At 40.1% G+C, this 26753-nt stretch overlaps 1 protein-coding gene across 2 annotated transcripts in view; it reads right to left on the bottom strand.

Moving 5' to 3' along the window:
* The window catches only part of SLC1A2 (solute carrier family 1 member 2), a 93873-nt gene that overhangs the window by 14507 nt on the left and 52613 nt on the right, over positions 1-26753 (bottom strand). For both annotated transcript variants that reach the window (XM_055716941.1, XM_027807962.2), the window contains exons 2-8: positions 18627-18766; positions 16782-16934; positions 15903-16153; positions 12358-12526; positions 9266-9392; positions 6293-6526; positions 2604-2798 (exon numbers count right to left, since the gene is read on the bottom strand). In XM_055716941.1, coding sequence (XP_055572916.1) covers positions 2604-2798; positions 6293-6526; positions 9266-9392; positions 12358-12526; positions 15903-16153; positions 16782-16934; positions 18627-18756 — 1259 coding nt within the window. In that variant the 5' untranslated portion in view covers positions 18757-18766. The remainder of the gene's footprint in view (positions 1-2603; positions 2799-6292; positions 6527-9265; positions 9393-12357; positions 12527-15902; positions 16154-16781; positions 16935-18626; positions 18767-26753) is intronic.

The raw sequence follows: 26753 nt of genomic DNA, 5'->3' as shown, positions 1-26753 counted from the left end.
TCATATTCAAATCTTTGACCTGGTGGTGTTTTCTGAGCTCTACCACCACATCCAGGGTGCTGAATTCTGGACTTTGATCATCCAGATTTGCTGAAGTTTGGTGGCTACAGGTTGAATTTTCAGGGTGGTTCATTTCTGTTTATTTATGGTAATTGAAGACTCAATTGTGAAGTAATGGCTGAGAGAAAGCTGCTATTACAAAGTACAAAAGAGTAAAAGTCTTTGCACCCAAAACTCCCACAGTAAAAGCCACTGGAGTACCAAACCTAGATACAAATAACCCTAGATGAAAAAGCAAAATTCATCTGATTGCTTCATGAATCCAAACCTGTCTTGGTTTTTGCCTCTCTTATTTTTTGATTAAGACCAGTAGAGTGAATGTATGTGCTCCAAATGTTTGTAAAAATACAACACAGACTGTAACAAATATCAACAAAATTGGGCAGTCCTACTAAGGATGGAAAACAAATTTGTCAGAGACGAAGCAAGGGGAGAAAACAGGGAAGAGAAGGAGAGGGAGAGGTAGGGATAGGAAAAAGGAGAAAGGAAGAAAGAAGAAGGAAAAAGGAAAACTGAGAAAGGAAAAAAAGGAAAAAGGAAAAAAGGAAAAAGTAGAAAGTTATTTCTGTCTTGTCAAACACAGAGATCAGTAACACTGTTGTACTTCTGTGGGTGTATCCAACAAATCTGAAAGTGATTCCAACACAGAAGTAGGGGAAACAGGTCTCTGTGGGGGAAACTCCTCAACCATTACTTCTGAGCTAATCTATGAAGATGTTAGCTTGATTTAGAGCTGGCAGATGGCTCGATCTGACCCAGACAATCCAGGTTGCAGTGTGTTTGTCAGGTGTCTGGGTTAGAGTGCAACCTGGCCTACTGAACACCCAGACAGGTCCAGCAGGTATGCAGGCAGGACGCTCTGCTCTGCCATCAGGCTCTGCGCACAGTGCCAGCTCCTCAAACACTTCCAGCCTGAGCTAGTAAGGGACTGCTTCCAAGCTCCGTGAGGAAATGCTCCTGCCAGCCTCCCCACAGCAGGAATGAATCTAGCACTGTTCAGGTCTAAACAGTCTGGCTCAGCCACCATTTCCAATATCACCCTCTCCCAAAGAAAACAGGAAATCAGAGGATCTACATGACCGATATGAAGTAACTAGGGCTGGTCAAGGCTAATTAAGTCTTTGTTAGTTTATGTCTGGGTCACTTGAATATCCTCAGTATCACAAAGTGGATTTGGCAGACAAAACCTAATAACCTGTCATTCATTTGTATTGCCACCTCAAGCAACAGTTCTTGTCATACTGATGTAGCAAAAATGCTATACTGCATGAAGAGAAGAACCAATGGTTTTCTTACAGGTAGCTCAAAGTTGCCGCCTGCTTAGTAAATGTAAGTCACAAAGCTGGCTACATCAGCTTTGAAACGGTGAAATCAGGAAGAGCTAAGGTGTCAGTCCCTCAGAGGAGAAGAGGAGGAACCTGGGTTCAAGCCTACCAAATCCGTTGACGACAGCTGACTCCTGACTTGAATTTCCCTGGTCTCAATTTAGTTTAATATGTGGCACATCTGAAATGACCGTTTTCAGTCTTAGCAGAAAATACACATCATGCAGGTCTAGCACCTACCTGCATTAGAAGCAGCCTTGAACCTTTTACAAATGTTGGCTTTACTATTTCAGGGGTTGGGGCAGGAAGTAAAGAAATGGAAAATGTGGAACTAGTATAGCTGGGCAAGAAACAGCATTAGCCAGCCCTCTGCAGGAGTTTCTTTACTGTTAAAAGAAAGGTGAGTGGCTAAAAACTACACAAAGGTGGCAAACTTGGCAGCCTTCACTTGTGGTTTTCATTTTAACTTTTCAAAATGTTAGGCCTGGTGTCTTCATCAAGTTTTCCACTGCAAATTAACTTCAGCGGCAGCAGTCATAACACTGCCATTGTTTTTTATTAGTAGCCCTACCTAATAAGTCTTAAAACTCCATTACAGTAAACAGTCTTCAATCACTCTTACCCAATTTTAATGGGTACTTTCCTTTGTCCTTCCAGACACTCAGTCCTAGATATGACAATTTGATATGAAAACACTAGAGATATTTGCTGGCTTAGAAAGAAAATGTCTGGGAGTATCCAGACCATGCTGCACACAATCTCACCCCCAGGCTAGGTTATTTTCAATCCATTTTGCTTGCTGTTCACCAAAATCACAGAAAAAATGCAGGCAAACATAAATACATGGATACATTTCACAGGTACACCTTTTTCTTCCAATGTATATAAACAGATACATTCTAGAAAGTTAATGCCTCATGTATTGCTTGTAGCAACCCTCTACACTAAAAAAAGGTATTGCATTGACAGAGAATACTGTATTTCACCTTGTATTGTCAACAGCAAAACTGTAAAAGAACACCAGCGTGCACTAAACTGCAAATGATAGAAAACACATGTCACCAGAGAATCAGCACCTACGTCTATGACATTCCTTTGCACATCATTATTAGAAATCCATGGATTTCACGGTGAATCACAGTTACTGAGAAGATATCCAACCCAAAACTCCCATTTTACAGTCTGCAGGACCAAAGCCTACAAGTACTTTGAACTGACCTCACAGTAACTATCTGTCCTCCATCCAGCTCAATTCCATTCATCTGTGCTATGAAGATGGCAGCCACAGCTTCATAAAGGGCAGTTCCATCCATGTTAATTGTTGCTCCAACGGGAAGAACAAACCTTGTTACACGCTTATCAATGCCTAGATTTTCTTCAAGACACCGGAATGTGACAGGTAATGTTCCAGCACTGAAGGAGAGAAAGCAGAAAAGTAGAGAAGACATAATTACAATATAATATATACACATAAGGGAGCAAAGTCAGAAATTCTGCTATCATTGTTTACATCTTCTACTTCCATCTTCTGCTGTGATTCAAGCCTCTTTTTTACTAAATTTTTAATTAAGCTGGAGGTGGGACTGAGGCCAAGACATGAACATGACCTGAAGTAGTGATGAGAGCTTGAGAGAGCGTAGATGAATTTTTGACACTCATTTATTAATTACTTCTTGCATTTTGTTCAAAAAGGCAAGTTCCAGATTTTTTCTGATGGACAGAACTATGAGTGTAGGGACAAATCCTGAATTTCTTCGATTGCAAATTTGCTCTGAACAGAGAAATCAGTGTCACATTAAGGAAAGAGAAAGCCAGGCAAGAAGACACAACCCATGGAGTTCCTGGCACTGGAGGACAGGAAAGGACATGCAACACAGCTGGATGGCTGGAACTGAGGAACAGCTCCTTGCACAGATCCACAGCGCTTCGCCTTTGTGAGGGTAGTTCAGACTACTACATTCACTTGCTCAAAACAAAACACCTTCAACACTGCTGAAAACAGAACATACTCTTTTTCCTTGTAGATACAAATACCTTCTACTTCTTCCCTTCCCTACCAGGTCTGCCTGCCTCAGGCTTGCAACAAGCATGAAACCCAACACAGGACACAGGTTCCTTCCTTTTCTGTTACCTCTGAGCTCAAATCCACCACTCGGTGGAGAACATCCATTGTGGTTTATTTGCTTTTCTTCACCTGAGTTGGCAAAATTTCTCAAAGGTTTCCACTATTGTATCCCACTTATTCTGGTGTCATTACCCCTACAAAAATACTAATTTGCTCATAGAAGAGTAAAGGACTAGACTCACCAAATTTTCTGTTACTTGCTGCACCATACTGTTGCTAGTGCCTTGCAGCTTGAGGGTCATCCCAACTCATTCATTCATCCACTACCATAGAGATGCTTTTGGGTACAAAAAATGTAATCTTTCCATTTTACAGATAACTAAACCATGGAATAGGGAGATTAAGGAACAATTGAGACACCTAACTATAAAAATGTAGCGTCATAATAAACATCCTAGGTTATCTGGAACAAGCACATGACGCTGACCTATCTCAGGTGGGATCTATGGAAAACTCAAAGCCTTCTGGATTGACAGGTGCCTGAGTCACTTCCTAATGGCTCCTATTGTTGCACATCTATGGAAACATGAGTAAGAAGGTAAAAGCTTCTAGATCCCCACCCTGTGCTCAAATGACTGGACCATTCTTTGTTCACAGAAATAATTATTTTAACAGATGTCAGTTAGCCAGATACATGATAACAATCATTTGTGTTCTACCACCCTCACAAATACATTTGTAATTATGATTTATTTTACTGTGATTTTAATCATAGGTAATAAAATGCTTAAGATTCTGTGGGTTTAGCCAAATCAGACAGAATTCACACTTTCTAAAAACAATGTAGTATATTCCCTTACTCTAGCAGCTATACTTATAGCTGATCGCAGAAAATACCTAGCGAGCAATTAACCAGTAACTACTGGTCAGTTTTCAAGCAAATTCCTGGACCACTTTGCCTCCTACAGCAAAGACATTCCTGTATCTTCTTCAAAGAAAAATAGAATAGAAAATGCAGTTCACTGACACATATTGAAACTCGGTCAGATAAGGTCCTTTTTCTTCAAAAATACAAGTCCAACCTTACCTTTACTGTTACAAATCAGATCATCAGCACAAGTTGTGTACCAGTCATGGCCTGCCACTGTTGCAATGAACACCAGCGGGCTCAGCAGGCAGGGACTATGCAAATATCTTCCCCCTTCAGTTCTGCCACCATGAGCAAGGACAGGTGGGCAGGCCATGGAGACAATATTTCTTTATTAGAAGAGCACAATATGTGGATGCCTTCCGTGATTCCTCAGCCTAGCCAAAAAGCTTTAATAAGTCCCTGAACAGGCAACTTTCAGAGGTACCAGGTTAGACCATGCAATGGTGATTGTTGTCATGTTGTCACTTGTCTGTGATGCTATAAACTGGTCCACTTCTGTTTAGATAGTAATTCAGATCTGGATAACAATCAGGTGGTAAAGCTAGTACCCAGGTAAATCTATATGCTGGAATCACTTAGAATCCCCTATGTTTTTCCATTTTGGTACTCCATCAGAAAAACATTACACCACACTAAAAAAGAAAACCCACAAATGTGTGTAGACACTGTACATTTTGTATTGAAAATCTAAATGGAAACTCAAACACTTCAATAAACAAAAGCCTTAGGGAAACTGTGGTTTAGTGAACCTCCTGGCCAGACTGTATCTCTTATAATCCCACACTGTTTATCACAGAGCCACAGAATTGCTGAGGTTGGAAGGCACCTCTGGAGGTCACCAATTCTAACCACTTTGCTCAAGGCAGGGGCAGCCAGGGCAGGTTGCTCCACACCGTGCCCAGACAGGCTTTGGTCATCTCCAGGGATAAAGACTCCACAACTCCTCTGGGCAACCTGTGCCAACATTCAACCACTGTCACAGTAAATCACAATAAAAAGATTTTTTTTGTGTTCAGAAGGATTTTCTTGCATTTCAGTTTGTGCCCACTGCCTCTCAATGTGTCACCAGGCACCACTGAAGAAAGCCTTGCTTCATCTTCTACACACTATCCCATAATATATATATGCACATCAGTAAGGTCCCCCCATAGCCTTTTGTTCAATACGGGAGAAATTGCTCAGCAGAGTGGTTTGGGTTGACCCAAAGAAGCAAATGAATTACAGATCTTCCAAAGCATTCCTGAAATCAAAATTTCTCAGTTTTCTGATGGTCAGTTTTGAACTAGGCTTTTTTGTTTTCACTTCTTTAATTCAAACGGAAGATTAATTTTCTTCAGAAATAAAACATTAATGAAAAACACTTTAAAATTTAACTGAAAAATATTTTCAGCCCAAGATCTACTGACTGTTCCAATGCAAAGCATCAATTTATTACTGAGAGCCAAGTTGCCTACACGAGTCTAAAATGCTCAGCTCTTCAATGAAGTTCCCTTACTGTGCCAAAAAGACGAAATAATAAAATGAGAAGTTTTTTCATTTCTTTCTTGAAACCTAGCACTGTTTTGCTTTTGTTTTTTTTCCCCAATGCAACAATATTGGTCTTAAATAAAATTATCACTGTTTTCTAATTGAGGAAACAAGTACAGGTGTAATACAATTTGCATTTGGCCAATGCCCGAAAAAACAAAAAAATGGGTCTCCCAACTCTGGAGTCAGTTGTACCTCTCTCAAAAATCCGGATGGTATGTGCTTATTTTTATTTATTTCAACATGGCTGGATTAAAAATAGTTTTTATTCAATGGCATAAAATGATTTTGCAATGACAGTCAGAACAGCAGATGTATTATCTCTATAAACAGCAGCTAATAATCTGCTAAAATATAAAGCAAGCTGTTATTTCCCAAGTATACCTGGAAGCTGTGCCTAGTGCGGTGATCCATGCCTGGAAAATCCCAGCAAGGAACGAAAATGGGCTTTTCCTTGTTATCACAAAGTAGAGCAGAGGCAGGAAGATCCCTCTGTGGATGAGAAGACCCACAATCACAGTGACCATGTACATGCCAAGTTGTCTAGCAACTACTTCTAAGTCCTTAATTGCAATGATTTTTCCACAGATGAGGCAAGCAATGCCTAAAGGGGAATACCTGGAGAGAGGGAACAAGCATAAACAGAACTAGTCTTTGCAGCATAGTTGTAATTGTGCTTAACAGAGTACAGACTCGAGAAAGTGTAGGGGGCTCTCAGGCTCAACTCTGAGATGCAGATGAGGAATTGATGGAAATTCCATGGTTATTTTTCACATTTTTTTAAAAAATAATGGCCATCTCCAGTGAATTCCCCATCTGCTTCATTTCATTCCATCCCATCAAATGAAATATGCATTTCCTGAATAGTCTTTGATCCTGGAATAACATTGTACAAGAACACTACAATGTTACGCAGGCTTGGATCATTATGAAGAGTGATGTAGTATTTGCTCTCAATACATAACTTCTGCAACCCACTCCTTATCTAGTTTCAGGGAGTTGCGTTGTTTCAGTTAAATTATTTGTTGAGATAAATTGCTTTTATCTTGAAAGCTGCAACTATTTCCATTATGTCCTTTCAATAATTTGGACAAATGCTTTTTAGCTTATGGATTCTTCATTACTTATGTGCTTCTCCTTCATAGGGTAGGTTTTTTGTCACTTCAGTCATGTGATTCCCCAATAGCATAAATGAAACTTTCAAATAGGATGATAATGGGTAGCACAGTTTGGTAATAAAAAAAAAATTGAAATGGATATTATTTTTTAAATGTAATAGTCAGCTATAGTGAAAGTGCATGGGTCAAAGACAATATTTATACCTGCACTGATAACGGTGAGTATATTACATAATTTTAAGTGACATAAGCTGGGAGAAAGCAATGTGTATAACATACGGAGAAACAGTAAACAAAATGCCTCTCTGAAAAGAAATGATAATGTATATTTTCAAAAGTGGTAGTGATTTGGATGCTTAATTAAAGACAATAAAAAGGAAACTGACTTTCAGAATAAAAGTGCTTCACGTTTTCTGTAAGAAGCATCTCATTTTCTCTCAAGCAATATGGCCAAAACCTGGAAAGCCCTCAATCACTTCAAATGCAAGGCCAGCTGTTATACCAGTTATCATAAAAAGCCATATTTCAATGAACTTGATGAAGCATCTTTCTCATAAAGAATTACATGGTGTCAGAGCCAGATGTCTGATCTGTTTTATGTTGGTGTAGCAATGCCATGCTCCTGAGAGTCTGGAGTTGCCACAGGTGTTATATCTCTCTGTATAGAGAAATCATAAACCAAACAAAATGTAACTTTACGTGAAGAAGTGCATTTATCTTTACAAACACACATAAAAAATGTTGCTTCTGGCTAGGACAATTCCTTAAAAATTCTAGACAGAGATGAACAAGTGAAATTTCCAACGTCAATCTCCTTTCTCACAAATTGTAAGAGAAATAAAAAGCACATCAGTAAAAAATAAATATTTACAGTGATTTTCTTGAAACTTGAATGATTTCCTGCCAACACTGACTACTACAGAAAATTTATATAGGCAAGGTATATTATTTCTTGCATCCACCAACTGGTGCCAAGTGAAGTAAGAATAAATTCTAGCTCTTGGAGTGTTATGAGAGTATAGTCACTGTCTCTCTATAGTGGAGAGCACAAGGTTACAGTAACTAGTGAAAGCAGAAGGGCTTTGTGAATAAAAACAACTGTGCTTTTATGCAGCAAGATCATCTACAGAAAAGCAGAAGCATAACAGGAATGCAGTCATTGCTTCAAGTTCATTCTTTTGTTCTACACATTTCCACATAGCTGTTGCTGTCCGCATCACTCTTGCATAACAGTCTTCTTTTGAAACACTGGTGATGCTGAAGACTTGTACTTCAGGCACCCTGCTCCCTTTTCTAGAGCCTCAAAGAAGCATGCTGCAGCCTTGTAACTCAGGCAATCAATTCCAGGGACACCACGGAATCACAGGGAGCAATGAGCCATGATACATGTATTCTATTGGAGTGGTTATTTCTGCTTTCAAAGACCTAAGAGATACAGTAGTACATGTTTGAAACACATGATACGCTTTTCTGTGTGATATGGCCATGCTTGGCGCTGCCTACAAATAGCTCAGGGGAAGCCCTCAGAAGAAACATCTTTAAAAAAAAAAAAAAAAGAAAAAAAAAAAGAATCCTCTTCCAGAAATGTAAACAAGGGCTCAGTCTTAATTGGGTAAAGTCACTCCCTTGAAGGCAAGCCAGGCCCCATTGTTACGGATGGGTACACTTCAAAAACAGGAGACATACCTTCCAGCGACCCCACTGCCCTAAGACACAGATACTGCAGAAACTATGTATGGGTGAAAGCACTTACACATCACTGAGAACCACTGGAATTTTACTTGGTGGTAAAGTATTTTTAGTACAGAAGACAGTGAATAAAGTGTGTCTCCGGGCTTCTTTGTAATTATACCTCCCAGCTAACACCCTGGGATTATGCTAACCTCCCAGGAAGATTTGGATGTTCATATGTGGGGCATTCTTGCTTGCTAGGTGTCCTTCTAGGTAATGAACTTTCATAATGAATGTGGCATTTGAAGGTCTTTGCTGGTACCTGCGTGTCTTGGATTTCAGTAAACAAACAGAATACTTCCAAAAATATTTCAAACTGGGTCCTGAATAACCCTCACCGTATCGAAATAATGCTGCTGTGGTTCTAACATGCCTGTCAAGGCTTTAAAAAATGAACTATTTAATTACATTGTTTACTAACAAACTGTGGTCACTATATGCTATCTTAGGGGTTTATGAGGTTTAAATTTTTTTGTTGTTGTTCTAGAAGTTAGAACTTCAAACTTACCACATGATCATAGTTACTAACTTCATTACAATCTCATTCAGGATGTTGAAGAAATCCACCATCATCTTGGCCTGTTCTCCCATTTTCCCCATAGCAATGCCAAAAGCAATAAAGAATCCTATCAGACCTGTTGGGGAAAAAATGGCAAGACAAAAAAAAAAAAAAAAAGCAAGTAAAACCATGGGGGTTAAGAAGATTTTGCACCTAGTCAATGTCTTTACACTACCTGCTAATCCAGTTTTCAAAACTAGTGCATTACACATCTCTTGGGACTTTTTAACATGGATTCACTCTCAATTTTCATGAACGTATTCAGGACATATTTTATTCTTCAATATTTTACTAAATCCCAATTTCACAGCCCAACTATGTTTTCTTCTTTTTTCTTGAATTGATCTTATCATCAAAAAAATACATATACCATAATCTTAGTGCCACGCAACTGTTGGAAACCTCATAGCTCCTGGCAAATGGGAGAGGCAACACACCACCACATCATGATTCTTCTTTGTTGCTAAAACAGTCACTAGAGACCAAAATATTTTTTTCCCCAAACTTTACAAAAGTCCCTTAACAGATTCAACCTATACAGTAATCACTCCTGGAGTACATGAAAAGGGAAAAGCAGACCTAGAACATACCTTTCCCAGGCCAGCAGTATTCCAGTTAAATGAAGAAGGTGGGTATTGCACTTCAAACTAAACTACAGAACTCCCATTAAGCAGGTTAATCTCACTGAAACTGGCTATCAGTAGATACACAATCATTGAATTCAGTATGAGTAACATTTGCCTCCTAAATGTAAATGCTAAGGTGCGAAAGTCTGGAGTATTGGAGTATTAGTGTGAACTGAGTACACGTCATATATGACTTTGGAGCTGTGTCTCCAGTGCTAACCATTACCATCCAGCAATTTTCAGGGTCCAGAGTGGGATTATTAACGAATACTGATAGATGGTTTGAATTTTCAGCCACCCTTTGAAACTAAACTTTCAGTCAGACTCAGCATGAGTTCAGTTTTTAACAAATGTGTGAACTCAGCTGGGAAATTCCCAAGGAAAAACCCATCAGGACACAAAAGCATTCAAAAGAAGGGAATTTTAGTTACCAGTACCCTGGGAAAAAACAGGCTGTCCCATATCCTCACACTGGGTTTAGCAATCAGATTTTTTTTTTTTATAAGCCAATCTCTGGCATATAAAGTCATTCTTTAGCACCAAGCTCTCTTTGTTGACTTACTTCAATAAGGAAGTGAAGTGTACGTTTGTGTGCTGCAGAGCATAGAGAAATGATGAAGATGAAAAACTTTTCAGTCAAAGACCATGTAACTTCCTGGAATTTAGACTCTGCATCAGAAAATGGTAGTAGGTGGTTTTATTCGTTAATTCCAAATGAGCTGCTACATTAGTCATAAAAGTCAAGTTGGTTCATATTTGCAGGAATTTGCCTGGCTTGTACAATTTATGCAAGCTGGATGGCAATGCCCCAACATTTTCACTTCTTCATTCAAAACCAAACCACACCAAACCAAATTAAACCAAGGAAACTCTGCAACATTTGATACTCATTGGTCAAAATACTACAGCAAATCCCCCACCTAAACTGTGTATTTCCTTTCTGTAGGAATTGTATTTTATCCATGACAGAGCCTGCACAAAACAAGTCCAGCACTAAATGTAATACATCTCTCACATTAGAAATACTGTTTCATTTTAATGCATAAGGAGAGCTCCACGAGAAAAAAAAGCAGGTGAGGGTAACAGCACAAGCCATGAGCTGCTGCTTCATGCAGGGTACAGAACAGCAATTTGCAGCTTTGAAAGAAAGTGGCTCCTCTGCCCACAAATGTTGAATGGAAGGAGCCACAGAGGCAGGCAGAATACAGTGGCTACTGGCTCTTGTACAGCAGGCTTCTTTGCAGAGAAAAAAATGATCTCTGCTCAGCTTACTGATGCTATCTCCCCCACATCTAAGCAAAGTTGCCACTGCCAACCAACTCACCAACACTTGGAGAAGCTCTGCAGGCACAACAGCCACTGTGTCAGCAGAGGCAGCTCATCAGTTGTAAGGAGTCTGTAAGGGGCCATTTGTTCCTAAAAAGTGATGGCCTAGTGGTGAGACAAAGCAGTGGTTTAGGTACTGCCACATACTTGGGGACCTATAAACACAGGTGTCAGCCTCAGCCCTGTGGACATGCTGCCACGGAGCCTGTGTACCTTCAAGGGTAGGCATGCCAATGAGGCTACAAATTGAGGGCTAATTTGTGACTGACTTCACCCACATCCAGAAAGTAAGAAGGTGAAGGAGGGGCACCGCTCTCTGGGCTGACAAAATTGTGAGTCTAGACACAGAGGAGAAAACAGAAGTGGTGTGGTAGCTCTGTTTCCCTGCACCCCCACCCCAATCCAAACAGGTGCTTTAGGAAGGGGTGGGAGACAGGCAAAGACTTCGTACCACCCTCGCTTGCTGGCTTGTCCAGACAAGATGGCAGGATGGCAGTTGTTCATAATTTGCAGCTGGTAAAGGTCAGCAGACAAGATGAAAGGAGGAGGGAGTCGTGACTCAGAGATGTGTCGAGCCTCTCTGGGATTTTTCTTGGGTGGTGCAGTTCACACCCCACCTCTCACTTCAGGCTCTGCCTCAAGCCAATTCAGCATGCCCAAGACACCTACTGGAAACAATGAGCTCGAATTCATCAGGGGGTGGGTAAAGCACTGGCTCTTGAAGCTCTCCCCCATACTGTTTTGCCAATATGCCTTAGTATTAGTCTAGGTAGGCTACTTCTAGGATGAAAGGATATTTTGGGTAACTCCTACGTGCTGCTCCTCCATACTCCAATTAATACCTGCAAAGATGCCAATCCAGAATAATTCACTTGATTGTTTCTGCGATACAGTCACATTTCTAGTACGACCATTAGATTTTAATCTCAGAGACCAATGGGAAGCCAGTAGGCGATAACACTTGATGATTATTTGGGGAGACTAAACTTGCACTGAAGAGCAGATCAGACAACACTGGCTACCTAGTCACAGTCAAAAGCTGTGTCGTACATATGATGTATATATTTGACAGGCAAAAAGTGTTCCTACCCAGGACATTCATGCCATCCTTAAATTCAAGTCCCTTCTTAATGACCAGCTGGGCTTCTGGTGGTGCTTCGCGCACCGTCTCATTCATCAGAGCAAAAGCAGAATCAGTGACATTAGGCAGTTCTTCAATGGGTGGTGGCACCAGCACTTTCTTGGTGACAGTTTGGATCTGAAGGCAATAAAAAGGGAGGATAAGTTGGAAACTGAATGTAATCCATATGGGAGATCAAGAAATAATAATAAACACAGTCTTCACTTGAAATTCCAGGGAACTGTATTTTTAAAGGATTAGACATGCATTCCACAACCTCTTACCCCATCTTCCAAAAATAATTCTGTTTTTCAATAGTTCCAAGTGTCACAAAGTCCTGGGAGTCCTCCTCATGACTCTAGTGGGAGAAGCATGGCAAATACTTGTTCCTTACCACTACGATGTAACATTTTACAGGGAGTTAGCCCCTTTGTCCAGATGGTTCACAAATGGTGCTTCACAGAACCTACGTTACATGTTGACACCATTATTTAGCACCAAAAAGCAGACATCTCTACAGATCAGTCACAGCAGCAACTCTGCACTAAGTCTTGTTATTCAGAATGGTCTGTCCAGCCCTAGTTATCATAGTTTGATGGTTAACTTGAATCAAAAACTTCGAACATTTCCAACACTTCACTGTGCGAGGGTTCAAAATGGAATACACACAGTCCCCTGAGCTCTCTAATTAAAATACTGTAACAGGATAACAGAAAAATTATCAAAGCTGCCAGATACCTATTAAATCAAATCTGGCCACCGCAAAAAAGAAGACATCAGCATCAGAATGCATCTGAACCCCTCCTGGCACATGAAAGGCAGGGTCAAAGGAAAGCTGGGAAGGAATTGCAGGGGGAGAAATGGGCTTGAGTTTATGGCTAGGAAAAAAGGGAGGAGGGAGTGGAAAAAGAGAAATCTGTGACTTGCTGCTTTTAGAAGGGACATCTTCCTCCCACTTCACAGCTTGAGCCTTTCCTGCCTCTTCATGGCTCTGGGACAAGCAAAATGATTAGGAAGCTCTGACCAGTTTGCCATGGTTTCCAATCTGCTCCCTACTTTCCTTGTTCCTAGAAACATGTTTGAGCAAGCATCAGAAATGGTGCATTAGCCTTTTGAAGAACATTTGCACCTCTTTCCTGTTGAGACAGACATTGTAGTAATATGGATAACGATATCTTACATCTCTCCTTTCAAAACCTGCTGTCTAAATCTAGAGAGGGGTATGCAGACAGAAAGCCTAGCTTTATATGAGAAACTCTTCAGTTGTCCTCAAGCAACCCAAAATTCCTGCATGTTTATATCTTTTCCAGAGTTAAATTTTATCTGAGGGTTATGTGAAGTATCCAGAATGAGAGAACAGAGTCACAGAAATTAAACTTAAAAGATTAGACTCCATGCACTCAGAAATTCCACTACAGTCACTTAAGTCAAAGGTCCTCAGCCCTCCTTTGCACAAGGCCACAGTCACTAAAAATTCCAAGCCTAGCATGCATCAAGCTTAGATTCTGACACCAGTGTTTAAGGCCAGAAAACCATTTAAATGTCACAATCATATTTATAGATTAAGTCCTATTCTCTTTCATAGCACTTAAGATCTTAAGTCGTTGCTGGAATAGCAGTTTTCATTATAAATTAAGACTTTCCTGTGGTCCATACAAAAATTCAAGAGTTATTGAAATTCCATGATGGTTCAAAGTTCAGTTTCAAATGAGCTGTCTCAAAATTGCAAGTGAATCCCTTCACTGGCTTTCTGCCTGGTCACAAGGGAAGGTGTGTAAAACTCCCCCGCAGACCATGGCTACACAGTACCATTGCTGTGCACCCTTCAAAACCATTCTTCACAGGATTTCTGCAAAAAATTACTTCTGCCTAAGGCAACCTGAATGCTCATGGAGGGAGACTGTATAAATGCAGGAAAATATATGCTGACACCATTAAAAGCAGTTAATTTCCTCCTAAACAGAGGGACAAGCAAAGCCTAACTCCTTACTGAGGAGAAGTCACAAGTTCCATCTGGGAAAAAGTGTGACTTACTTTGCAAATGAAACGTGGCTTTGTGGCAGGTTTTCACTGGCAACTAGCTTGGAAACTGATAAAATTCAACACTGGAAAACCAAAAAGCTCAATAACTTTTTTGATTAAGTTTAAAAAAACAATCAGTGGATTGGTGATCCATAACTAGTGACCTGAACATTGATATTACACACACCGAAAAAGCAATATTAGGTTCTAAGAAAACTATCTGACACAGGTAGCTTAATTCTTCTTTTTTCCACTTTTTGTCCCTTTGTTGAGGTTTTTGACCACTTTCAGCTGACCAGAAATTTAATTCTCCTCTCTTCTGCATTTCAAACAAGGGAAAGGAAGAAAAAAACCATAAGGACCCTGCTCTCCCCTCACTCAGTTTTGCAGAAATACATTTATTACTACATGTGATGTTTAGCCACTCACAGCTTGACCACATGACTGACATTCACATGATGATTTGGAAATACTGAGAATGTTCTCTCTTTAAACCCCCAAGGACTATGTTTTTATGTGGAAGTCCATGGAAGAAGTGAAGCAATCCAAGTGCTTTTGGCAGCTTAGGTAACCCTCTATTCTTCCACCCCCCATGGCCTTGTCTCCCTTCCCACTCTTCACTTTATTCTTTGGCCATAAACACAGCTCCAGTTATCATGCCATTTCACATAGGAACACTTAAGAACAGGTTTGGCAACAAACCCTGTTCCATCCAAAAAAAAAATATTCAAAAAAGGTCTGCATTGTTACCATCAATTGAGTTTTAGGAAAAAGCACATTAATAGAAGAAATATGTTTAAGCAGAAATTAGGAAGCATGCATTTTTCATTTATTTTATCCCTTGAGGTGAAGCTGTTTCGATTAAGCATTAGTGAAAAGCTTTTAGACAAAATTATCTACCAACAGAGCAAGCAACACATGGTGCGAACATCCTTCTTTCCCAGCACGCTTCAAACCTGGCCTGATGAAGCCACCTGAGGTGGGTCAGCCACCTGACTGTATTATCCCCACCTAGTCAGGACTCTAATACAGCAATAGATATTATGAGAGGTTGGGGGTTGGGGTACGTTTATACTGTCAACCAGTTGGAATGAAGATTATCCATCTATTACAAATAGAGCATTGCAGAACCATCTAACTACCAACCAAGATCAGGTCTGGGTAAAAGATTCTGTAATTCATCAGCTGTTCAGTCCTAAGCCAGCATTCATGACTATATATATTGTATTAAAAGTGAGGAAAAAAATTAAGTTTACTTAATAACAAACTAAAAATAATCTTTTTTTAAAAAAATCTATGATTTTAAATAATAACTACAACATATAACAAAGCAGCTATAAATAATGTTCTTTCATTTACCTGCTCAAGACTTAAGACTTGTATTTCTCTTTGCACCATCGTTTTTGTCATTCACCTAAACAATGACATTAACTCTACAGCCATCTCTGGTAAGTAAAAAGTGTAAAAAATATTAGCAAGGAGTAGGATTTACCTGCTGAAAGCATGCTTGGACTAGATTTTCAGGGAAGAGGTTTCGGATCAGATCCAAGAAAGCATCCAGACTAGATACTTCATCATTCTTCTTCCCTTGACCAAGCTGTTTCTTGAGTTTTGGATTCCCTGGATGGATGGCTAAAACCAGAATCACGCCCAGCACAGCAGCAATAATAGTGGTGGACATATAGTAGACCATGGCTCTTGTACCCAATCGGCCACTTGCTTTAGCATCTAAACCAGACAGTCCTGCAGATGTTTTATTTTAAGAAACAAAAAAACCCATATTGACATTCAATCCAATTCAATAATCATTAAATAAAATCCTTCGTAATTTGCAAAGTTTAATGACTGCCTACAGATGCCTACTTTGTCCTTGTGAAATTCGCACCGCTAGATAGATTACTGAAGCTTCTGCCTCCAGTTCCTATGTGAACAACGTTTGCTGCTACTAATTTGAAGAGAATCATTTAAGATTCCATCTAATTGCAGAGGAGGCACTGAAAAACAGAGAATATACACTATCTTTTGCCCTTGATTGCTGCAAACTAGTCACAATCTGGCTGACACCACAGCTTTAAGAAGGCTAGACTTGCTAATGTCATGCCATCTTATTTGCAAGGTCCAATCCAGGAATTAGGTGAAACAGCATATTAAGAGATTTCTGATGTTCAAGAAGCTAGTATGTGTGCATGTGTTTGAAAATAAATTCACTGGAGCGCCTATGTATTAAAGTCAATGAAGTTAATCAGAAATACACATTGCAACTGCAAAATCCCTGACAGGGTCACACTATCATTCTTCCTCCATCACAAAAAGCAAACCAGGTGATATTTGTAGCAAGCATCTTAAAGTATTTATGGCTAATAGATCTTACCTGTGATTAAACTGGAGATAATTAAAGGGAGGATCAGCATTTTTAGCATCCTCATAAGTATATCTCCTGGGAAGGCTATTAACATGATGATATCAGGGTCAATAGGTGTTGCTAGACGAAGAAGACCCCCACACAGTGCACCCAGGATGACACCTAGAAGAATAAAAGAGGGCAGGTCAGTAACATATATATCTGAATGCACACTGAATACCCAGAATAACAGCCTAGGAGAAAAATGGTTACACAAGGCAGCTGATTTTTGGAAGACTTAAGCTTCTGATTAATATAAGGCTGTAACATGCTTACTATGTATCTCATAATTAAAGAGAAGTGGTCCTGATGTGGAATCTTCTGCCAGCTGAGCTTATACGTAACGTACTATTCTGCTTCTTCAAATACAAATTTGCTGCAAACCACAATGTTATTGAAGTTTACTGATAATGTGTAGGCCTTGCAATACATAGAGTGATAGTCAAATATATTTCATATCATTGTTCTATAGCTGGCAAAATTGAGGCACCAAGAGATGAAGTGATTTACATGAGGCTACACAGATCTGACAGAAGAGCCGGGGTTACGACTCAGCTCTTCAGTGTACGACATCTAGCTGTCAACATAAGAATGGAACCACTTGACAACAATGTCAGCACGCGTAGCTATTTTACAGCCTAAGAAAAACACTGCAGGAAAGCTAGAATATTCTTGTGAGGAAAAGAGATTCTAGTTTCATTTGGGGGTTTTGGAAGAGAGTGCCTGACCTGGAATTGCGCAGATACCATTGAAGAAAACTCAATTCTTGGTACTTATTTATCATTCCTTCCCTTTGATGGTCTGCATCCTTCTCTTTGTGCTAATATTCTCCAATCACAAACAATCCCTTTATCACTTATTTAGATTTATACAGTGGTAACACCTAAACCCCTCTCTCAGGGGAAAAGGCCATGTTTACTTTCATAACATGGTCTTTGTGAATACATATTTTATGTTTACATCCAGGATGCCTTTGTTTTCCTGATCCCAAGCCTCAAGTGTAATAAAACTTGACAGCAAAGCCTGCATTGTGATTTGCAGCAACTATGACTCTTTGAAGTATCAGTTTGATACAATGAAAAAATGTGTGTACTTAAAACTTTTTCTGGACCTGCATCAGGCACCTTCTAAAAATGATTCAAAGCAAATACTGTCTAAACACTTCAGCAGTATGGGTTTTGAAGACTGAAAAATATGGATGTGAAATTTGCAGCTCAAGACCAGCTGCAGCTAGTCTTTCAAACAATAACAAAATAGAGTGTGTCTATGAATTTGCTGCTGCATTTGGCTGTTAGGCTTTCAGTGAAAAAGAAACAGGCAAAGAGCCAGCGCACCACAATAAAATGTCAAATTATTCCATATTTGGAAGCTGCCAAAGCCAGAGGCAATATTCAGGATGAGATCACGGAGCACTGGCTTACAGCTACAGGGAGAGGGACCAAGCCTTAAAAGCAGCAGAGCATGAACTGAGAGATAAAGATGAAGGGAAGGAAATTTTGAAGAGTTTTTGTCTTTTTTCAAGTAACTGAAAGAAAAAAAAAAAACGTGTAGTGCATTTAGTTCTACTGAATGACATTGACCTGACTGGCCTTGGGACTTAGATCACACTTCATTCAAAACCAGATACAGAATGTACCTCGGTGGTTTGGATTTGCTCTGTGCTGTGTCAGTAATACCCTGCACACCTGAACTGAAGTGACAATGTCTACGGGCATCCTATTTACTCTCTGGCTGTTCAGCTGGAACAGAGTCTGTGGTATTACACGAACAAATCCAGATACACACAGAATGTTCAGACCAGCAGCTGTAACGTACCGAATACAGTAAGAGTCAGGAGCAGATTCCTGTGGAGCGACTGGCAGAACTGCACACATATGTTCCTGGATCTGTGCTCCACTGGACTTAAATGACTTTCATGCATCCGTACTTCTACTTGCTTAGGCATATTGTTGGCACTAGAATGGAAAATGAAAATCAAGGAAAAGTTATAGCACAAAATGCCAGAAGTGAGAGGAAAGTCTGAATTACTTCCATCATATTTAACTGGGGAATCTGATGCATATTCCGTCACTTCCCACATTTCACAAACACTATATATTCACTGCTCCGAAGAAGTCTCTGAAATTGGCAAAGGTTTGTCCTTCTAATGGTGCAGCCTTTAAGGTATTTTTTGCAGTTATCTCTCAAATGGTGGAGATGTAAACAGAATTAATTCACTGGACACATCATCCCAACTGTTTCATGGACTAAACTATTGGTCTTGAGCTGGAAAATTCAGTTTCCCCAAAGATCATGGCTGTCTCCTTAAGCAGGAGAGACGGCTGAAGAACAAAGTTTTATTAGCAGGAAAACAGAGATTTTAATACCTTATTTAACTCCAATTCAGGAAAAGTTTATGAAGATTTATTTGCAAAATAAAGGTTTCCACAATATTTTGTTCAATCTTCCCAAAACGTTTCATTTCAACATTAACGTTTTATTGTAATATAATCACAATGCTGAGGTCAAAAGAACATTTTTCAACCTGGTTCTAATAAGACTTGAACAGCTGCCACTTAAAATTAGTCCGAAAACTATGCGTCCCCCAAGAAAACCTTTGGTTTCATTGAATTGGCAGTGTTCAGAGGAAAGTTGTTTGACTATGGTTTATATTTGAGTAAGTGATACGCACATAAGTGCAGGACTTCAAAAGCCATGCCTCTAACTTTCTCAACACCTGAGAAATCATCAGCAAAACAGTCCTTCTTATAAACAAAATATTAAAATATACTTGAAAAAAACACTAAAAATACTACTACAGATAAAATGTATAGTTTCCCTAAAAGTTAAGGCTATCTACTTAAATAGGAGAAATGGGTAAAGAACATATTTTTTTAATCAAGAAAATATATATTTTTGAGATCTGGTCTTACGCAAGATAAAGACAAGATTTTAGAAAAAGGAAACCAAATCTTCTATAACAGTAGTCTGAGGTCTACAGACCCAAAACAGGTTTGAAAAGATATATAATGTTTTGATGTTCTCAGTACTAAACCATTTCCAGGGAATCAAAACATTTTTTGTAATATATAGTATAGCTTGTTGTCTTCATAAAGTTTCTCACCAGAAAGTTATGATTAGACTGGTAATAAGAATTCAGTCATTTTGATGCAAAGAGTTTCACAATTTTCCCTTTCACAGTAAAATGCCATTTCCTTCCAATATATTTGGTTGTTAAAAAAGTAGCACCAGCAGAAAATGCACTGGTGGATACTCTTTATTTTAAGGGGGAAGGCGGGGGGGGGGAACCCTCAAAGTGCTGTAAATTTCACTTTGTACCTTTTAAAATATTTTACAGTGGTTGTTGCAACAAAATATACTGCTGATAGTAGAATAAAAAACATGAATATCAGTGCACATTCTGACAGCTTAAATGTGAGGCATGCCTACTTCTTGAAGGCTTATGAATGCAAGTATCAGAGATATATAAGGATTAGCCAGGGGATAATGTGCACAGCAGTTATTTGAGGAATTATAAGAAAGATGAGACAGTGTCTGCAGTTTTCATCCACATGGGACAAAAAGCTATGAAATCACTGGTGGAAGTGTGCCACGAAATCAAGGAACTTGGGATCCAAACTTTGCAAGTGGGGATTACATCTAATTTCACTTGTACTCCAGTTCGGTACCGATGCCAGCATGAGATGCTTAGAGCCTGGAGGGGAATTGCAGGGCAGCAAGAGAGCACCTGAAGAGCAGCACAGCAGAATTCCAGCTGCTCCAGCCAATAACTCATGTTCATCGCGGGCCCAACTTAAACGCCTCAATGCAAACACATATAGCATGGGGAATAAACAAGAGGAGTTAGAGATGTCAGCATGCCTGCAGGGCTATGATCTGACTGGCATCATGGAGACATGGTGGGATGACTCTTATGACTGGAGTGTTGGAATGGAAGGATACAAGCTCTTTAGGAAGGACAGGCAGGGGAAAAGAGGAGGAGGTGTCACCCTTTATGTCAGCAACCAGCTGGAGTGCACGGAGGTCCATCTGGATGTGGATGAGGAGCTGACTGACAGCTTATGGGTCAGGATTAAAGGAAGGACAGGAGCAGGTACAGATGACATGACAGTGGGGGTCTGCTACAGGCCACTCGACCAGGAAGACCGAGCAGATGAAGCTACCTCACATTCACAAGCCCTGGTCCTACTGGGGGACTTCAACCACCCCAGTACCTGTTGGAGGAGCAACACAGCAAGGCATAGGCACTCCAGGAGGTTCTTGGAATGTGGATGATAACTTCCTTCTCTTAGTCCAGAGGAGGGCCACGAAGATGATCAGAGGCCTGGAGCACCTCCCCTATGAAGACAGGCTGAGAAAGTCGGGGTTGGTCAGCCTGGAGAAGAGAAAGCTCCTGGGAGACCTTACAGGGGCCTTCCAGTACCTAAAGGGGGCCTACAAGAAATCTGGAGAGGGACTTTTTTGCGGGGGCATATAGTGATAGGACACGGGGGAATGGTTTTAAACTAAAAGAAGGTAGATTATATTAGCTATTAGGAAGAAATTATTTTCTGTGAAATTTGTGAGAACTGGAACAGGTTGCCCAGCAAAATTGTGGATGCTTTGGGTAACCTGGTCTAGTGGAAGGTGTCCCTGCCCATGGCAGTGGGGTTGGAACTAGGTGGTCTTTAAGCTCCCTTTCAACCCAAACCACTCTATGATTCTATGATACTCTGAACACGAACATGTAACTTATTTAGACCTATTATTCACTACAGGTTGATTACATATTGCTCTGAAACATTGAAATATGGACAGCTGAAAGTAATTCAGAAGAAAACCTTAGAGGCTCTTCCATTAGCAAATGATTAGGCAGAACTGGAATGGACCAGTAAACAGAAGCACTTGGTGACATTATATGTCTTTCTAAGATTTTGCTTTGGGCTAGGTTTAGTCTGATTTCCTGAACCTTTCCCACCTCATGCCATGCCTATCGCTTCATACCATCCAAAGGAAAGCAACCTCACAAATATCGGCTTCCTGAGCTGTGGGCTTCTAACTCACAGACAATGCAAGCATATCATTCCCCTAACATCACTGCTGAAATAAGTCCTCCCATGCAGAAGCAGGCCTCTGGTCCTGCTCTTGTACTCAAGCCTTATTTCTATTCCCATGCATTTCTGAGTGACAGCACGGTGTTTGCTGGCCAGATCCCCCTTCCATTCCGAGTCAGGCCAGCACACAATGGTTCAGGAAGGGAGGGGACAGTGGACCTACTCCCACAGCTGCTGTGACGATTCCAGGATTACATCCCATGTGGACTGAAGCCAGCCCTGCTTGAGGTGGTCAAACAACACAGAGCTTTTACGTGACAGCAACCATCTCCTTCAAAAGTTCATCCATGTAAAATGTAGCTATCCAAATACCCTCTGAGAAGACAAGGAAATGAGAACACAAAGCTCTTTAAGGACATTCCTAAATTTCCAGGAACTTAATACCATATTGTGTGTTTCCCCCAAGTGCAAAAAATGCGTTTTTCACTCTCCAGCTTTTCAAGATTGTAAGTGAACCCTCAGCACTGACTGAAATTCTGATTGGTATGGGTCTCTTAAATAAAAAAGACCCAATACTAAAATATGCTAACCATGCAGACCTGTTACAAAAAGCATTGACAGATGAACATCATCACACAAAACATGGTACCACAAAGGATAATAATCTAAGCACATGCACTGTTAGCGCTGCTCTTAGCAATGAGATTTTTATCACCAGACCACAAAGTATTGTTCTAGACTTTTGAGTATGTTGCAGGGGGGAAACAAGGGGAAACAATAATGAAATAAAAACCTTCTGCAAAGGATAAGAGAAGCTTCTTACGTAGCACATTACAAAAATCAGCATTTTGCATCAGAAATTTTCTATCCAATTACTAAAGATGAAAATGTTTGACCTCTAAACCACGAATTTTTGTCTTATGGACTGTCATCCTCTTTGCACTGTTTTTGTGCCTCTATTTACAGTCGTAAACAATACTTTGTTCCAGAAAAATGCAGAACTTTTTGCACCTGAAACCTGCAGTCACATAATGACAAAACTGCAAGAATGTCCCACTGAAGTAAATAGAAGATACACAGATTTAAGTTAGGGCAGAATCTGGGCCCTGATGGACTGGATCCCCCTGGATCTGTCCTTCTGCTCTGCTGTCTGTCACTGACATCAGTGCGCGCCCACATGCACAGCTCTCTCTATATATCATGAAGGCCACAGTACCACCTTAAAGCACGCAAGGAAGGGGCTTAAATATGTATAAGGCTTTCTTATGCTTCAGATTTTTTTGCTGAAGGAAAAAAATAATGCATGACAGAGTGGAGTTTGACTGCACACCAACTTATGGGCAGTGCTGGGACACAAATGCAAAGTCAGAAGCATACCTACAACATGAGCCCCTCCTATGCAACTGAACACCACTAATATAATCTCTGTATTAATGGTACCTCTGTACACAGGTAGGTATCACAAAACAGTGCAGAATGCATTTTAGCAGCTGTGATCTTTCAAACATGTAAATGATTACCTTGGTTTAATAAATCATTGTTCCACTGTGCTGAGCTTCTTTGGCTATTCAAACAGACAAAGCATTCTGAATGCTTGTCTGAAGCCCATCAGACCAAAACCTCGTTTATTCTAACTTCACTGAAGCCAGTACATGATAATATAAATTAATTCTGCTCATTATTTTCCTATGTCATAGTGACAAGCAGCCAAACAGCTAAGTTCCAAGATAGGCCCACAGAGAACTGTAAGAACTGAGACCTTCAAAGAAGATAATATTTTCTGCCAGCTACAGGCACTTGAAAACATTGACAAGATTTATAAAAGAAATGAACCAAATATTGGACGATGTGTAGTCACATGAAACAGCATTATCACTTGGCAGCAGCGCATACCAAGAGCTAGACATATGTGGTGGCTTTTGAATGACTGAGTATCATCTTCTGCCTAGCCCAGTGACACCTATCCTTCTCCCTTTTGAGGCAGCATTTATCGCTAGAAAAAGGGTGGAACTCCCCTGAGCCCAGGATATTTGATTTTTGTTCACCTTAGGAGAATACAGAAGTGTCTCAAAGTGAACACAATCTGTATTTTCACCGACTTCAAATACTCTCTGCTCAGCCAAGGTGATATGTAAGCACATTAATACAAATGAGTATCAGGATTCAACTGCAATTTTACCACCTTTTAAGCAAAAAACAACCTCTTGCCTCAATAATCCCGAATTTAGCTACTTACTCTTTCCATTGTCTCTCATCCCCACAGTATGCACAAGGTACAAGAAAAAAAAATAATCTGTCCATAAGCATTTTAGATTATCTAAATATTTACAGTTTGTTTTGTATACAAGATATACAGTGCTATATGAGATAATCTATTTATCTGCAATTTTTAAGCTGTAGTCTGTTTCTCTTGCTGGTTGCTACACATAATGGTATCAAAATGCAGGAAAGCAATTTATTAAACACCAAGGTCCCTAAGATTTTTTGTTCCTATTTCCTCCAAGCATTTTTCTTAGGTTTTATTTTACCTTCCTCTGGGAAAGTTTGCTGTTCTACTTCTTTTCAACTGTTTATTTCCTTCTCCTATTCCCAGTGAAGTTTCTAGGCCAAAAAGGTTGGAAAAAATGTTCACTTCTTTACCTTAGTTACCAAATATAACTTCTTTCCTCACAAAAGTTAAGGGTTAACAATTTGCACAGTGCTTGAGTGACAATGCCCTTTTATTTTCAGTCAGTTATGGGGAAAGAACTCTGCATGTCCCAAATACTTACCCAGCTTAGCACAAACCTAGAGTAAAAACTAGAGGGGAAAAAACAGTATTTCATCTAAATGAAAAACGTAGACAAAGATCATAACAAGGTTACTGAAAACAGATGCTGTAGATAGGGTAAATTAGCAGAGACCGTGTTTAATTTGTATAAGGTATTTCAGCTGTGTCAATTAATCAAGCAGGTAATTCTCAGCACAAAATTCTGCTCAGCACTGCCTGGAGATTGGCTTTTAGGGTTTTTTGGGGGGGCTGGTGAGCTGCTCAGAGGGGAGGTTCTTCTTAGCATAGCAAATGGCTATTTCAAAGTAGGATAACAGAATGAGGAAAATAATTTTTGGGGGGTCTGGCAAAATAGCACTTGGAGGCTTATTAAGGGTTATTTAGAAAACATTCAGGATTTCAGAAAAATATTTAGGAAGAATTTAGGGAAATAGCATTTTCTTCCTGGAATACCATGAATAAAATACCAGCTTATGTTTTGTAGCAATTATTTCAGTCTAGGTAGTAAGAGTTACTCCTGAGAAAATGACCTTGGACAGACTGGCTTAAGTTTCTGTTCAGGGTCTAAGAACATCTCTTGAGCTAGATCTTTGCTATCAAACCAAACTCTGCTTTCTTTGGAGGCAATGAATAAATGGCAGGCATAAATGGCAGCTCAGTTGTTCCTAGGAGGATTGGCCTTCTTAAGAAGGGTGGGGGGAGAGCAGAGGTAGAAAGGGTCTTGACCTCAGAATAAAAAGTGAACAAGCTGCAAATGTCTTATTGCCAATCACCTTATACGCAGATAGTTCAAATATAGTCACAGCTGAAAAGTCATGGCAAAAATGGCATCATGAAGTTTGGCGTGTAGTAAGCTTGGTGAATCTTTGCTGACAGAGCTCATCCTAGCAATCAGTGGAATTGCATGGGAGTAAATGAGAACTTAATCTGCCCTGAAGGGTATTTGTTAGCAGCGATATGCTTGGATCAGGGTTGTAGCTCTTCCCCTTTCCCTGAAGAGACAGTGTAACACTGATGACTCAGGACCATATGCTGCCCTCATGGCAGGGACAGGGGGTATGGATCTGCTCTACCCTGCATGGTCCGCTTACTCCTATCCCATATGTAGGAAAGGGTTAACTCTGGTTGCCAGATAAAAGACTAGTGACTAGAAAAATGGAACATCACCAGGACAACAGGGATTTCACTTGCTGCATGTGAGGAATCTGGACTGTCTGCCACAACTCTTCTGAAATTAGGGCTCAAGCATCAGCTTACCAAGAAACTTCTTTTTTTGAGTTGAAATAGAGTTGTCTGCTGCTTGAATGATTTATATCCAGACAACAGCTGCTGAGCCTACACTGGGGGACAAGCGGGCTATATTGCTCCACTGTGTCATGACATGTGCTGTAGTGTGGGGGTTTATTTTCTTAGATTTGATACGAGTTCCAAACCACAGTTGAGCTGGTGAAGCTCATCATATACAGCCACAATATGACAGGCCATAGAGGGGAAACAGCTAAAATACTTTTACTGTGCAAAGTATACATTAGCTGTGGCATCATTCCTGTGATGTCACATTGTTAAACGTTGCATTTGCACCATTAAAATACTCTGGTCAGGTCTCAGCCTCTTCACAAAAACAAAAATTTAAAAAGAGGCAAAACCAAACACACAAAACTACTACAAACAAGAGTAACATAAGCTTTAGCCCGCATTAACCATGGGGTTATTTTAAGCCTCTTGCTGCCACTAAGCTCTTTCAATTTTAACTCCATTATGTAGGTTTTTTTCTTCTTATTCGTAAGACATTAATGAATTCTGAGTAGAGATTTAGTCATTTACCGTGGAGTCTGATTTGGCCTAGGGGCTGGTATTACAAGCAATACCCTGAAGCATGACTTGCCTTTTTGCAGTGGGAGAGGAACTCTTCTCCCTTGATCATTTTCCATCCATGTTGTCCCCTCGGAGTTAGCATTTAGTATACATTCTGTGAGTTTAATATAATCATTTGAGTGAGTTTAATCATAATCACATCAGGGCAACCAGGTGATGAGGCCCAGCCAGCATGGGTTTATGAAAGGCAGGTCCTACTTGATGACCTGATCTCCTTCTATGACAAGGTGACCTGCCTAGCAGATGAGGGAAAGGCTGTGGATG

Source organism: Falco cherrug, chromosome 7, assembly GCF_023634085.1.
Source record: "Falco cherrug isolate bFalChe1 chromosome 7, bFalChe1.pri, whole genome shotgun sequence".
Classification (NCBI taxonomy): Eukaryota; Metazoa; Chordata; class Aves; order Falconiformes; family Falconidae; genus Falco; species Falco cherrug.
This window is presented reverse-complemented; position numbering and strand designations above follow the sequence as displayed.